This window comes from Otolemur garnettii, unplaced genomic scaffold, assembly GCF_000181295.1.
Source record: "Otolemur garnettii isolate 467f Iridium unplaced genomic scaffold, OtoGar3 scaffold00219, whole genome shotgun sequence".
Classification (NCBI taxonomy): domain Eukaryota; kingdom Metazoa; phylum Chordata; class Mammalia; order Primates; family Galagidae; genus Otolemur; species Otolemur garnettii.
This window is the reverse complement of record NW_003852614.1, coordinates 615,889-630,866: the sequence shown is the minus strand read 5'-3', so window position 1 is coordinate 630,866 and position 14,978 is coordinate 615,889. Positions and strand designations below refer to the sequence as shown.

At 48.6% G+C, this 14,978-nt stretch overlaps 1 protein-coding gene across 4 annotated transcripts; it reads left to right on the top strand.

The window, feature by feature from the left end:
• Positions 1-1,132: 1,132 nt before the first annotated feature.
• Positions 1,133-8,874, top strand: GJB1 (gap junction protein beta 1). 4 transcript variants are annotated; one of them, XM_023508037.1, is made up of 3 exons: positions 1,133-1,213; positions 6,883-6,997; positions 7,352-8,874. In XM_023508037.1, exon 3 carries the CDS (start codon positions 7,368-7,370, stop codon positions 8,217-8,219), a length of 852 nt encoding a protein of 283 aa, XP_023363805.1. In that variant the 5' UTR covers positions 1,133-1,213; positions 6,883-6,997; positions 7,352-7,367; the 3' UTR covers positions 8,220-8,874. The 4 variants fall into 4 exon arrangements, with proteins under 4 accessions (XP_023363805.1, XP_003801796.1, XP_012668175.1 ...); XM_003801748.2 differs by lacking the exon at positions 6,883-6,997; XM_012812721.2 differs by lacking the exon at positions 1,133-1,213 and having other exon boundaries at positions 6,729-6,979.
• The last annotated feature ends 6,104 nt before the right edge of the window (positions 8,875-14,978 follow it).

Sequence of the window (14,978 nt, the reverse complement as noted above, 5' to 3'; positions counted from 1 at the left end):
CCCCAGCACATAGCCCTGTGCTGGTTTCTCAGTAGGTAAAGACTTATTAATCGATGTATCCATCTTCCCAGGTTTAGCCAAGAGAAGCTAAGGCCCTGGCTCTTTCTGCCAGTGAGCTCAATCAAGCTGGAGTGAAGAGCAAAAGTCAGGGGACAAATTTCTGCTGACTTTACTTGTTTCTTTGCAGCCACTCAGGCCACAGAACTAGTAGGGTCTTCAGGTAAGCCCTGGGACCTTGAAACTAGAATGATCTCTCAGTTAATGGTTGACATTCTCTGTTTACCTTAATGATTGCCAAGATTCACTGCTGCACATGATACATTTTGCAGTTTAACTGCCTTGGCCTTAAAGGTAGAAGGCAATTTCTGAGGAGGTTGTAAGTTCTGGGATGGGATTGGAAATACTTTGGTCTGGTCCCAGCCACTCAGGACATGGACAATAAGCAGGAGGCCACATGGCAATCCTGGTACTCCCATATGGGTAGGAAGCACAGCTGGCTCCCACTTTGACCTCAGGTTCCAGTAGGAGTTGCCCCTGGCTTTCCTCCCCATTGGTATATAGCAGGCGTCCTCAAACTACGGCCCGCGGGGCACATGCAGCCTGCCGAGGACATTTATCCAGCCCACCAGGTGTTTTTGCTGCTGGCTTAGCAGCCGACTCGTCCTGGGACCCATAGTCCAGCCCTCCAACAGTCTGAGGGACAGTGAACTGGTCCCCTGTTTAAAAAGTTTGAGGACCCCTGGTATATAGTTTTAGAGGCTGAGAGCTAGAAGTGATGGCCAGAATGGTGTCCAGTGCAGGAGCTCTCTCTGCAGCTTGCCCACACTATGGTCCACCTAGGGCAAGGTTGAGGAATGGTGGGGAGCTTACATCAAGTTCAGTTTCCCAGATAGACTAAACATGGACATGTAGGTAACAATGATGCCTTTCTCCCTCTGGGCAGCACAGTGACTCCAGGCTATGTGACCTGTCTCTCCAAATCCATTGGTAGCTCAGGGGATCAATCTTGTTTAATGATTATGTGTGGGAGGAGGTGGGGCTGGTTAATGTTTGTCTGGTTCCTCTTGGGCTGTGGGCCATTTCTGGCTCTGGCCTTGCGCTCATTGTCCCTCCCCTGGGTTGGGCTGACAGTACCTGGTGGCATTGGGCAGACACGCCTGCAGACATTCCCTGGGAAAGGGCAGCAGCAGCCAGGTGTGGCAGTGTCGGGGAGGTGAGGAGGCTGGGGGCTGAGGGAGGTGGGCCAGGGAGGGCTGATATGGCATAAGGGGCCAGAAATGGGGGCCAGGAGAGGCCTAAGTCTTGCCTTCTCTCTTGACCTCAGGATTCAGCCCCTTAGGTCCTTTCTATGCTTTCCTCTGAGCTGGGGTGAGGTCTCTCCCGCCAGATACCAGGCTTGCTTAGCCTCTTTCTGCAGCCCTCAATTCTTACCCTCTTCCCAGGCTCTAAGTTACTGCTCCTCTTGCTCTTTTCCCCACAGCTGAGGATTACCCTCATCCCTATAGGGACAGGTTTCCACCAAGACTTGGCGGGGGGACCCTGTAGGTGCAAAAGTGACCAAGTTTGTCTCTCTGAGACATTTCATGCCACACAGGTTTAGGATTTGGTGGGACCACTGGGCACCACTAGGTACTGTTTTCCTTCTCTGATTACAAGGCAAACCAGGCATGCACCCAGTACAGGGCTATGGGTGGATGAATACAGTGTCAGCCAGCTGCAGAGGGCCAGCCAACAGGGCTAAGCATTTGGGAGTATGCCTTTCCATTTTCTTGAGGATGGCAGGCAGACTCAAGCCGAGCTTGGAGTAACTAATGGTTTGGAGATCTAAAGGATGGGTGGTTCTCCAGCTGTTTGAAAGTTGTTCCAGCTGTTGGAAATGGCATAGAAGAATGTGTGGACTTAGAAAATGAGATGAGGAGAGGAAAATATAGACAAGAAGCTTTTTAATGGGGAGAAGTATAGATGAGGATGCAGCATGGCAATAAAGAAGGAACCCAGGCTTGGGTGAAGGGCCAGCATGACTCCTAATCTGAGCCCCAGCACTTTCTTAACAGCTGTGTAATGAGTTACTCAGCTTCTTTGAGCCTCCATTGCTTCATTTGTAAATTGAAGATAATAGCTTGTGGCTCACAGGGTTGTTGTGACCGAGAGAGTTCATGAACATACAGCCCCTAGTACACATTAGGCATTCCATAAATGGTGACTATTATAATAAGCCCAAGTAGAGAGCAACAGGAAGTCACATGGGTCGTGGAGAAGTATGGGGATATACTCCAAACAATAGGTAAGGGAGTTGGCATTAGCAGTTGTATGAAAAGACCATGGTAGTGAGGCTAAGACAAGAGGATTGCTTGAGCCCAGGAGTTCAAGGCCAGCCTGGGCAACACAGTGAGACCTTATCTAAGGAAAAGAAAAAAAAGATCATAGCAGAGATAGGGACTAAAAAAACTGAAATGAACTAGACTGGATCTGACCCAAGCCTGGCCACACAATATGTATGGCAGGGTGGAGAGGCTAAGACCGGTGACCAAGATATTGTAGAACCACAAGGTGGAGACAGGAAAAAGAAGCAGGGGCAGAGAAAGAGAGAGGGAGGAGTTTGGCCTTAGCCATAACAAAGGCAGACAAAAATCTCAAAGAAAGCCCCGTGAAATCTTCCTGTGAAAATGGGGAGGGAACATAGAGTCTGAAGCTCAATGTAACCCCATTGAGTCCAGCCAGGCCTTTTTCCCCAAACCCTCCAAAATACAAAGATTTTCCTGTAGTTGGAAGAAAGGACAGGGAGGATATAAAGGCAGAAAGAAAGAGGGAGACAGGCCTGGTGAATGAATGTGTGTGTGTGTGTGTGTGTGTGTGTGTGCACGCGCGCATGCGCGCGCATGTGCACACTGGAATGATTACAAGTTTTTGAATAGTGGGTCTGGTCTCAGTTAGAATGCAAAGTCCGTAAAAGAAGAGAAGCTGCCAAAAACAGTATATGTACAAAGGCTTTAAGGTCAGAGGAAAATAAATTTGAAACTTGATCTACCACTTAGCAGCAGCAGTGCAATTGCTGTTGAAGCAAGTTACTTAACTTCTCTGAGCCTCAACTTCTTTGTCTGAGAAATGGGGATAATATTACAAGACTGTGGAAGGGACTAAGTAAGAGGACCTGATTTTGTACTGTGCTTGAGTACAGAGAAAATCTGAATCTGAGGAAAGGGCCAAAGCCTGACAAGGCCAGAGAAGTTTTGTCTAATTAAACATTAGAGCAGAACATGCCTGAAGCAACACAGAGCATATCAATACCTGGACTTTAACCCAAAGTCATGAAAACACTTTGGATTTCTTTTTTGTTGTTGTTGCAATTTGGCCGGGGCCAGGTTTGAACCTGCCACCTTCAGTATACGGGGCTGGCGCACTACTGACTGAGCCACAGATGCCACCCAACACTTTGAATTTCAAAATCAGGTCACTTCCCTGGATGTTTTAAAAATGAAATCCTGGGGCAGTGCCTGTGGCTCAAAAGACTAGGGCATTGGCCCCATATGCCAGAGGTGGCAGGTTCAAACCCTGCCCTGGCCAAAAACTGCAAAATAAATAAATAAATAAATAAAAATAAAAATGGAATCCTTGAAGTACTGATGTTAACATAGGGATCAGTTTTCCTTCCAAACGGGAAAGCAAAAATTGAGATCTCAGTGCCCACACAAGGATTACTAAAGGCCCCAAAGGGAGCTATTGGCTGTGACCCAGAGGGCTCAAGAAGGTAAGAGGTGGAGGACGGCGCCTCTGGCACAGCAAATAGGGCGCCAGCCCCATATACAGAGTATGGCAGGTTTGAACCTGGCCCCAGCCAAACTGCAACAAAAAATTGCCGGGTGTTGTGGCAGGTGCTACTCGAGAGGCTGAGACAAGAGAATTGCCTAAGTCCAAGAGCTGGAAGTTGCTGTGAGCTGTGATGCCACAGCCTTCTACTGAGGGCGGGGGGCAAGGGAGGGGGGAAGAAGGTAAGAGGTGGAGAGCTATAAGAACCTGGAAACTGGGCGGTGCCTGTGTCTCAGTGGGTAGGGTGCCAGCCCCATATACCAAGGGTGGCAGGTTTGAACCTGGCCCCAGCCAAAATGCAACAAAAAATAGCCAGGCGTTGTGGTGGGTGCCTGTAATCCCAGCTACTTGGGAGGCTGAGGCAAGTGAATCGCCTTAGCCCAGGAGTTGGAGGTTGCTGTGAGCTGTGACTCCACATCACTCTACTGAGGGTGATAAAATGAGACTCTGTCTCTAAAAAAAAAGAACCTGGAAACTCAGGGGTGTCCAGGATGTCTGTGGTACACCTTTGAGGGGCAGAGAGAAGAGAATAGCTAAAGTGTATTTTAGAGTTTGAGGAAGCAGCCCAAGAAAGAAATGGAAGGAAAAAAAGACCAAATCAGGAGGTGAGGAAAAGCCCTGGGAAGGAAGGAGGAGAAAAGAGCTGTCAATAGGAAAGGGGAGGAAGGGCTAAAGGAAAATAAGACAGATCAGTTTTGCACCTTCCCATCCCTAAAAAATACCCATGGGGAAAAAATATAATTGTGTCCAGGGCGATAGAGCTTATAGAAAATATGGACTCTGGAATCATCTTAACCTGGCTCAGATCTCAGCTTTGTAACTTACTGTGTGATGCTTGGGTAAGTCCATTCACCTTTCTTTGCCTCGGTTTCCTCATCCATGATGTGAGGATAAAAACAACATCTACCTCAAGGAGTTGTTCTGAGGATTACACGAGCAAGTGTGCAAGGGCCTGGCACATGACAGGTACTCAGTAAATGATTATGCTTAATAATTCTCTGTGCCCGCCTGTTTTAGAGGGTAACATATCTCACCAGTGAAGCATTCTTGATGGCTATCTGTGGTGCCTATTGCAACAGCTTTGCCTTTAGAACCCTAGGCTTGGGGCAAAGGACACCGATGTCCCCATACAGGTTTAGGCATACGACATGAACTCACCAAGGCTATTTTTTTCTGTTTAGCTACATGAAAAAACCTTGTTCAGAGAAGTAACCTGTGGATTATCCCTTCTTCTCCCATTTTCTTGTGCCCCATTCCCCAACTTTTCCCCAGTTGCCATTAACCCTACCCCTTCCCTCTACAACAGAGAAGATCACTCAGAACTGAATATAAGGCTTCTTCCACAACCACTGGCCCTGCTGTGGAGCATGCACTGGGATCAACAATAACCTCAGGGACCACTGAATTTGCTACATTCCAGGCCTGCATGTTCTCCTCACATCCAGTTCCCTGCTTCTAGCACGATCTCTCAAACTAATGGCAGTGGGATGTGGGGAGAGGCCTTCTTTGCCTGCCTAATGGATAGAGGACAACTTATTCCCTAGAGCAACCATCAAGCTCCTGAAGGCAAGAAGTTACAATCTGCCCTTGAAGTTGAGGGCAAGACAGCAATGTCTCTTCTATCTCAAACAGACACTATAGGTCACTAACAACATTGGAGAGAAAAAAGAGAGATCTTGGGTTTGGAAGACCGTTTAGTCCCGCAAAGCAACATGTTTTCTCTTCCTAACAAAGTTGTTAACCCGCTTGATCACCAACTGTGAAACTGGAGCTAGGCTAAGAACTTCTGCAGGTTGCCTCAATGAATCTCCCAATAACCCTGTGTGTTAATTTAATTTAGAGATGAGCAAGCAGGCTCAGTGAAGTTCAACAAGCCCAAGGTTGGATTAGGTAAAGAACCAGGATTAAAGCTATGTGACTCTTACCTATTCCATCCCCTAACCTTGTTTGCTTTTTGATCTTTTGCTTTCTCCTCTTGGCTTAAACTCACCAAGTTCCCACTTGATCACCCCCTATAAGAGTTCCCTTTCCTGGCTTGGCGCCTGTGGCTCAAGTGGCTAAGGCACCAGCCACATACACCTGAGCTGGCGAGTTTGAATCCAGCCCAGGCCCGCCAAACAACAATGATGGCTGCAACCAACGGGCGTTGTGGCAGGCGCCTGTAGTCCCAGCTACTTGGGAGGCAGAGGCAGGAGAATCGCTTGAGCCCAGGAGTTGGAGGCTACTGTGAGCTGTGATGCCAGGGCACTCTACCCAGGGTGACAGCTCTAGGCTCTGTCTCAAAAAAAAAAAAAAAAAAAAGAGTTCCCTTTCCTGAAACTCAAAGAGGAATGGTCAGAATTTGCTCCATGACACTGGAGTTGGAATATGCTCACAGCTTCTGTGCTTTTATGGGTAACATTAGCCTTTGCTTTATTTTCTTTTTCAATGGCTAGCCTTTGCTTTTTACTGACACTCTCTGTAAAAACATAAGGAGTCTGCTGTGGAAAGAACCCAGACTTCTGCTTCAAAGACCTTTGCATTTCATCCTACCCTGCCATTTTGTAGCTGTGTGACCTTGAGTGAGTTACTTACCTGAGCTTCATCTTCCTCATCTGGAAAATGGGATAACAGATTCGCTAAATGAGTCATAAGAAAGAATGTATGGGAAGATGCTTAGCACTGTTTCTAACTTGATAAATCTGAGCTCCCTTTCCTTTCCTCTAGTTCACCCATAGAGGAGAACTAAGCCTGGGAAAAATCCTGCTGACCCTAAGTTTCTGATAGGGCTATAAGGGAGAACCTAGAGAAGTCCTGGTCTGCTGGGGTCCCCTCTTACATGCACCTGCCTGTGTTTCATCTCCCTCCCCCATAGCCATTCTTCTGGTGGGGCTATGTCGCGGGTGCGGCGATGGACCGGGCGGGCACAGAACAGGTGGGTGCAGGCTGGGTGTCCGGCGCTGGGACACAAGTGCTCTGTGTGTAGGGTGGGCGGAAGTCAGGATGTTTGATCTGAATTCTAAAGGGCGTTGTTCAGAGCCCCACAAAGGTCCCATTGTGCAGACACTGGGTATAAAGCAGCATATGACTCCCCAGCACCGGGCGGCGATGAATTGGGACGCAGGCGCGGACCTAGGGACCACTCCCTCTGCACAGACATGAGACCATAGGGGACCTGTCTGGGTGGCCTCAGGTACAGGCACTCCCCAAGGTAACAAGGCTCTGTTGGGTTTGTCCTAGTTCTGGTGTTGAGGAGCCAGCGGATGGAGAGCCAGAGGGGATGGCTGGTAGCAGGACAAGATGAGATTGGCAAAGAAAGGAGCTGGAGAGGAAAGAATGTTGAATGAAAATGAAGAAGGGGGATGGGACTTGGGGAGGTCAAGTCAAGTGAGTGAGAAGGAGGGGAGGCTGGCAAGGGAGGTGGGGTGATGAGGAAAGCTGACTATCCTTCTTTTCTTGCCCCTGGCTCTTGGAAGAGGTGTAGGGGCCCTGTCAGGCAGTGTTATGGTGCCCAGTTTTCTGCCCCAGATTTCTGATAGCTTGCTTCATGGCTTATGTTTTGCAGGTGTGAATGAGGCAGGATGAACTGGACAGGTTTATACACCTTGCTCAGTGGCGTGAACCGGCATTCTACTGCCATTGGACGAGTATGGCTCTCAGTCATCTTCATCTTCAGAATCATGGTGTTGGTGGTGGCTGCAGAGAGTGTGTGGGGTGATGAGAAATCTTCCTTCATCTGTAATACCCTCCAGCCCGGCTGCAACAGCGTTTGCTATGACCACTTTTTCCCCATTTCCCATGTGCGTCTGTGGTCCCTGCAGCTCATCTTAGTTTCCACCCCAGCTCTCCTTGTGGCCATGCATGTGGCTCACCAGCAGCACATAGAGAAGAAAATGCTGCGGCTTGAGGGTCATGGGGACCCCCTACACTTGGAGGAGGTAAAGAGGCACAAGGTCCACATCTCAGGGACACTGTGGTGGACTTACGTCATCAGTGTGGTGTTCCGGCTGCTGTTTGAGGCTGTCTTCATGTACGTCTTTTATCTTCTCTACCCTGGCTATGCTATGGTGCGACTGGTCAAGTGTGAGGCCTACCCCTGCCCCAACACAGTGGACTGCTTCGTGTCCCGCCCCACAGAGAAAACCGTCTTCACTGTCTTTATGCTAGCTGCCTCTGGCATCTGCATCATCCTCAATGTGGCCGAGGTGGTGTACCTCATCATTCGGGCCTGTGCCCGCAGAGCCCAGCGCCGCTCCAACCCGCCCTCTCGCAAGGGCTCGGGCTTTGGCCACCGCTTGTCACCTGAATACAAGCAGAATGAGATCAACAAGCTGCTGAGTGAGCAGGATGGCTCCCTTAAAGACATACTGCGCCGCAGTCCCGGCACTGGGGCCGGGCTGGCTGAGAAGAGCGACCGCTGCTCAGCCTGCTGATGCCACATACCAGGCAACCTTTGCATCTCACCCCTGCCCCTGCTCTGGCGAGCCCCTCCTTCTGCCCTGCCGGTGCACAGGCCTCTGCCTGCTAGGGATTACTCCATCAAAACCCTCCTTCCCTCCCTACTTCCCTTCCTTCCAGGGCCTTCTGTCTGAGGAGCTGGAGGGGTAGGGAGCTGAAGGCCACTGCAGCCAGTGCTCAAGGTCATTGAGGGTGTGGGCAGCTCTTATTGCCTGTACCCCTTCCTCTTCCCTCTCCCTCTCCCTGGGGCCATGGGGGACAAGAGGTGGGATGCTCTGACAGCATCTCCAATTATGAAACTAATCTTAACCCCATGCTCTCAAACACCCTTTCTCTGGAGTCACATCAGTGGGGAGGGATGTGGGCAACTGGAATGGGGGGGTGCTGTGGACATGCGGGTGGAGAAGGGAGGGTGGCAAGCTCGAAAAAAGGAGGAACAGTACTTGCCAGCCACAAGAAAAAGGAGGATGTGTCTGGGGTGAGGGACTTAGGGAGGGCGAAGCAGGCAGATAAGTTGGAGTGGGGGTTGGTCAGTCAGGGCTGCATCTGCCTTTAGTCCCCAAGGCCTCTCTCTGCCTGAAATGTTACACATTAAACAGGATTTTACAATAAATGAAGAGGTGGCTTGTGTGTTTGTCAAGTTCTTTCCCCTGCAATCTCTGACCTCCCCCTGGATGAGCTGGCCTTGGCTTTTTGCTGATCAAGAATGGAACAAGAGAAATAGTGAATTGAGTAGCTGAAGCTCCAAATGAGGAACCATTGCACTCCTAGCCCAGCAAAGCCAGACCCTGAGCCAGTTTCTCCTAGTTTTTTGTTGTTTTTTTTTTTCACTTTCTAATAATAGCTTTATTGGATCTAATTCACATATCTCCTTCCTCTGATTTTATTTTATTTTATTTTATATTTTTGAGACAGAGTCTTTGAGACTTTGTCACTTTTGGTAGAGTGCCCTGGCATCATAGCTCAATGCAACCTCAAACTCTTGGGTTAAAGTGATACTCCTGCCTCAGCCTCCCCAGTAGCTGGGACTACAGGTGCCTGCCACAGTACCTGGCTATTTTTAGAGACTGAGGTCTCACTCTTGCCCAGGCTGGTCTTAAACTTTTGAGCTCAAGCGATCCACCCACCTCAACCTCCCAGACTGCTAGGATTACTGGCCTAAGAACCTCGCCCAGCCCCGCTTCCTCTGATTTTAAAGAGATTAAAATGACAACTCCCCCTGGAGATACAGCAAAGATAGAGAAATCCTAAAGAGTGGCACACATTCCCTGGGTGCTTTGGTGAGAGCCCCTCCCCCACACTCCTGGGAGACCCATCTCCTTCCTTACTGCCTTGAAACTCAGCATCTTTGCAAACTGATGTTCCATAGCCCAGCCATGGGGTTGCACAATGACTCAAAGGGGTCATTCTTTTTCTTTCTTTTTGCATTTTTTTTGGCCAGGGCTGGGTTTGAACCTACTACCTCCGGCATATGGGCCAGGACCCTACTCCTTTGAGCCACAGTGCCGCCCTCAAAGGGGTCATTCTTTCCTCTGGGCATACCATCTAATTCCATCCTCCTTCCCAGTTTCCTTCTCTCAGGAGTCAATGCGCCCCACTCTAGAGATACCTCAACCACAAGTCAAACGTTTTACAGCAGCAGTTTCCAAGCCAGCATCACCCTCCTCTGTCAGCTGTGGTAGGAAAAGCCCCAGGTTGGGACTTGAAAAGGCTGGGTTCAAGTTCTGGTTCTGTCACTTATTAGCAATTCTTTCCCTTCCCCAAGCCTCAATTTCCCTGGGAGCAAACAAGGGCTGGCCTAGCATATCTTTAAGCTCCCTTCAACAGTCTATGCTTCTGGGATTTCTAAAAGACTTCCTCAGCCTCACAGAGGTTTCCTCATCTCAGAGTAACTACCTTCCCAAATGGTCCCTCAGAGTCAAAGTTTTCCCCATGGCAAATTTCCCTCCTCAGTTTTCTTACTATCTAACAGGAAAAATTATTTGCCATTGCCTCTCAGGGTATGCAGATACCATGTGGGAAGGACTCTATATCAGAGCGGAGAAGAAAATTGGACATAATCTCATGTGAATTGGCCTCCCTCAAAACAGTTTTTCTCCTTCACAGAGAAGGCATGGAAGTTTCCCTCATTCAAGATTTCTCCTTTAGTGGGTGGCGCCTGTGACTCAAAGGAGTTGGGCACTGGCCTCATATACCAGAGGTGGTGGGTTCAAATCCAGCCCTGGCCAAAAACTGAACAAAAAAAAAAAAAAAAAAAAGATTTCTCCTTTAGAAATTAAAGAGTAAGTACTCCTTTCCACCACAACTAGCAACCTTCCAGAGAGAGCTTCCCCTCTCTTAAAAGAGAAACATTCCTTCCCTGTAAGAAATTTCCTTTCCTTTTAGAAACTGACATCATGCTGTGTCAGAGGAGAGGTTCGCAACCCCCTCATGGTGAGAGAGATTACTTATTTGAAATCTATCCCCTTCACCCACAATGACACAACAAACACAGAGTATCCCCTCTCCATCCAAAAGGCCATCAAGAGAAAGATTTTCTTTTTACAATTCCATCCTGGTCCATGAGCGAAACTCATGCCCCATCCCCAACTCCATGATCACCTAAGAAATCTAGTTTCTGGGTGGTGCCTGTGGCTCAAGGAGTAGGGTGCCAGCCCCATATACCAGAGGTGGTGGGTTCAAACCCTGCCCTGGCCAAAAACTATAAAAATAAATAAAAAGCAACTATTTTACAAAAAAGAAAAAATAAATCTAGTTTCTCTTCAAAATATTATCCCAATCCTCCTTGGAAAGAGGCTCCAATTCCAGATCAAGGCTTTCCTCTCCAGGGGGTAGTGGTGGGACAACTGGGTGTTATAGCCTAAGGGGCAGGGGACACATAAGTCTTCTGTCCAGTGAACCAAGTAGGAACAAGCTCAAGAAACCTTGAGGGGAGCAAGTAGACACAATGTCTGGGGGATGGGGAGAGAGTTAGGCTGAATCCAGGGTTGACTTTAAATCTGAGTCTCTGTCACGAGAGTATAAGGGAGAGACATTGAGGTAAGTGGGACTTAGTATTTGTTACATAGTAGACAATCAATCTTCTGAGTGACCAGAGTAGTGAAGAGGGCATCAGAATTAGGAGACCTAGTTTTTCATTGATTGGCTCTGTCCTCTTGGACACATGACATTTACCCTTTCGGGGTCTGTTTCCTCATGTCCAAGACAGGGTAATGATAACCTCTCTACCTCTTTTACAGAGCTTTTGTGAGAATCAAACAAGATGAGCTCAAAAGCTGATTATGAGCTATAAAGAAAGGTAAAATAGCATAAGCACTGATACCACAGCCTTGAGGCATGCTAGAACTTTTTTTTTTTTTTTTTTGAGACAGAGTCTCACTGTGTCACCCTGGGTAGAGTGCCATGGCGTCACAGCTCACAGCAATCTCAAACTCTTGGGCTTAAGCGATTCTCTTGTCTCAGCCTCCCGAGTAGTTGGGACTACAGGCACCCCCCACAACGCCCAGCTATTTTTTTGTTGTAGTTGTCATTGTTTGGCAGGCCCAGGCTGGATTCAAACCCTTCAGCTCTAGTGTATATGGCTGGCACCCTACCCACTGAGCTACAGGCGCCAAGCCAAGCATGCTAGAACTCTTAATGAACCAGAAATGAGTAAGGCTAGTTCAGCTAGGCTGAAGCTTTTTTTTTTTTCTTTTTAAAGTACTTTATTTATTTTTTACTTTTTTTTTTTAGACAGAATCTCACTTTGAGGCCCTTGGTAGAGTGCTGTGGCATCATAGCTCACAGCAACCTCAAACACCTGGGCTCAAGTGATCCTCTTGCCTTAGCCTCCTGAGTAGCTGGGACTATAGGCACCCACCACAGCAGCAGGCCGTTTTTAGAGATGGGGTCTTGCTCTTGTTCAGGCTGATCTCCAACTCCTGAGCTCAAGCAATCCACCTACCTCCCCTCCCAGAGTGCTGGAATTACAGATGTGAGCCACCATAATCGGCCTAGGCTGAAGCTAGTTGAAAGAACTTGGCAACAATAGGGTTGGCTTCCCCAGGGAGTGGACAGCAATCCAAATAGCAAAGTACAAGAGATGTTGCAAACTTAATCCATTTTAAGGGTCAACATTCAAGGGGTCTGATCTGAAGGCAGAAAAGGCCTCGTTATAGGAAGCACAATATCTCTCATGGTATATATACTGGTGCTTCTAGGGACATCTATGGTCTTTCAGGTGTCTGTGTGTAAAGATGCTAGAAGCAGGAGGCAAAAGGACAGAGTCAGCTCCTGGATGAAAGGGCTGGCTGAGCTAGGAGAGCAGTCAAGGCCCCAGGCAACTGAGTTGGGATTTCAAAACAAGCTGTTGTATCCATAGAGAATTGGCATGGCAACAACAAACTGGTACAGATGCTCAATCAGATAGCCTGGGTGCTCACAGTGGGGGCTAGAGGAAAATGCTTGCTCCATTTACTGATTCCACAATACTTAAATGCCAGACCTGAGCTATGGTAGAGAAGGGGTTATACAATCATATCTAGATAGGTACCCTTTGATTCCTTGACTACGCTGAACTGACAGGGTTAAGGGGAGAAATTAGGGAGGGGGAATAAATCAAGCAAAATAACATATAGGGCAGCGCCTGTGGCTCAGTGCGTAGGGCGCCGGTCCCATATACTGAGGGTGACGGGTTCAAACCCAACCCCAGCCAAACTGCAACAAAAAAATAGCTGGGCGACTGGCGGCCACCTATAGTCCCAGCTATTCGGGAGGCTGAGGCAAGAGAATCACCTAAGCCCAGGAGTTGGAGGTTGCTGTGAGCTGTGATGCCAAGGTACTCTACCGAGGGCGACAAAATGAGACTCTGTCTCTAAAAAAATATTTATCTCTAATAAATAAATAAACAGATAAATAGAACATATAGATATGACAGGTGTGATACCTTCAAACATGTGCATTTAGAAGCTTATAAAGCTGGGCACAGTGGCTCAGGCCTATAATCCCAGCCCTCTGGGAGGCTGAGGTGGGAGGATCACTTGAGCTCAGGAATTTTAGACCAGCCTGAGCAAGAGTCATACCCCATATCTACTAATTACACTCCAGCCAAGGTGAAGGAGCAAGACTGTCTAAAAAAAAGGCACACGTCCGCCGGATAGGATAGGGCTTACATTTGTAATCCCTGAGACTGGGGAGGTGGAAGTTGGAGGATCATTTGAAGCCAGGAATTTGACACTGAAGACAGTGTGGAGAACATAGAAAGAGTCTCTCTCAGAGCCAGGCTTGGTGGCTCATGCCTAGCACTCTGGGAGGACAAGACAGGGTGGAAGGTCAGGAGTTCAAGACTAGTCTGAGCAAGAAGACTAGTCTGAGCAAGACCCCATCTTTACTAAAAATAGACACTAGGCAGGCATTGTGGCAGGTGCCTATAGGCTGAGCTACTTGGGAGGCTGAGACAAGAGGATCACTTGAGCCCAAGAGTTTGAGGTTGCTGTTAGCTATGACTCCAAGGCACTCTATCTACCCAGGGTGACATATTAAGACTATCTCAAAGAAAAAAAAAGTCCCGGGTGGCTCCTGTGGCTCAAGTCGTAGAACGCTGGCCCCATATGCTGGAGGTGGTGGGTTCAAACCCAGCCCTGGCCAAAAACAAAAAACAACAACAAAAAAAAGTCCCATGGGCAGTGCCTGTGGCTCAGTGGGTGGGGCACTGGTCCCATATGCCAAGGGTGGCAGGTTCAAATCCAGCCCCGGCCAAACTGCAACCAAAAAATGGCCAGACGTTGTGGCGGGCACCTGTGGTCCTGGATGCTCGGGAGGCTGAGGCCAAGAGAATCACCTGAGCCCAGGAGTTGGAGGTTGCTGTGAGCTGTGTAATGCCACAGCACTGTACCGAGGGTGATAAAGTGAGACTCTGTCTCTATCAAAAAAAAATGTCCCTCTTCACAAAACAATTTTTTTTTTTGTGGTTTTTGGCTGGGGCTGGGTTTGAACCTGCCACCTCCAGCATATGGGGCCGGCACCCTACTCCTTTGAGCCACAGGCACCGCCCCATTTTTTTTTGAGATGGCATCACTCAGTCGCCCGGAGTAGAATGCTGTGGCTTCATCATAGCTCACAGAAACCTCAAATTCTTGGGCTCAAGCGATCCTCCTGTCTTAGCCTCTCTAGTAGCTGGGACTATAGGCATGTGCCACCATGCCCAACTAGTTTTTCTATTTTTTTCAGTAGAGAAAGGGTCTCGCTCTTGCTCAGGCTGCTCTTGAACTCCTGAGCTCAAACAATCCACCTGCCTCAGCCTCCCAGAGTGTTAGGATTACAGGAGTGAGCCTCCACACCCAACCCTCTACAAAATACTTAAAAATTGCCAGGTGGCTCACACCTGTAATCCCAGCATTTGGGAGGCTGGAGTGGGTGGATTGCCTGAACTCATGAGTTTGAGACTAACCTGAGCAAGAGCAAGATCCTGTCTCTAAAAAAATAGCCAGGCGCTGTGGCAGGTGCCTGTAGTCCCAGCTACCTGGGAGGCTGAGGCAAGAGAATCACTTGAACCCAAGAGTTTAAGGTTGCTATGAGCTAAGAGATGCCACAGCACTCTACCAAGGGTGACCAAGTGAGACTCTGTCTCAAAAAAGAAAAATTAAAAATTAGCAGAGTGGGCTCGGCGCCTATAGCTCAACCGGCTAAGGCGCCAGCCACGTACACCTAAGGTGGCGGGTTCGAATCCCCAGCCCGGACCCGCCAAACAACAATGA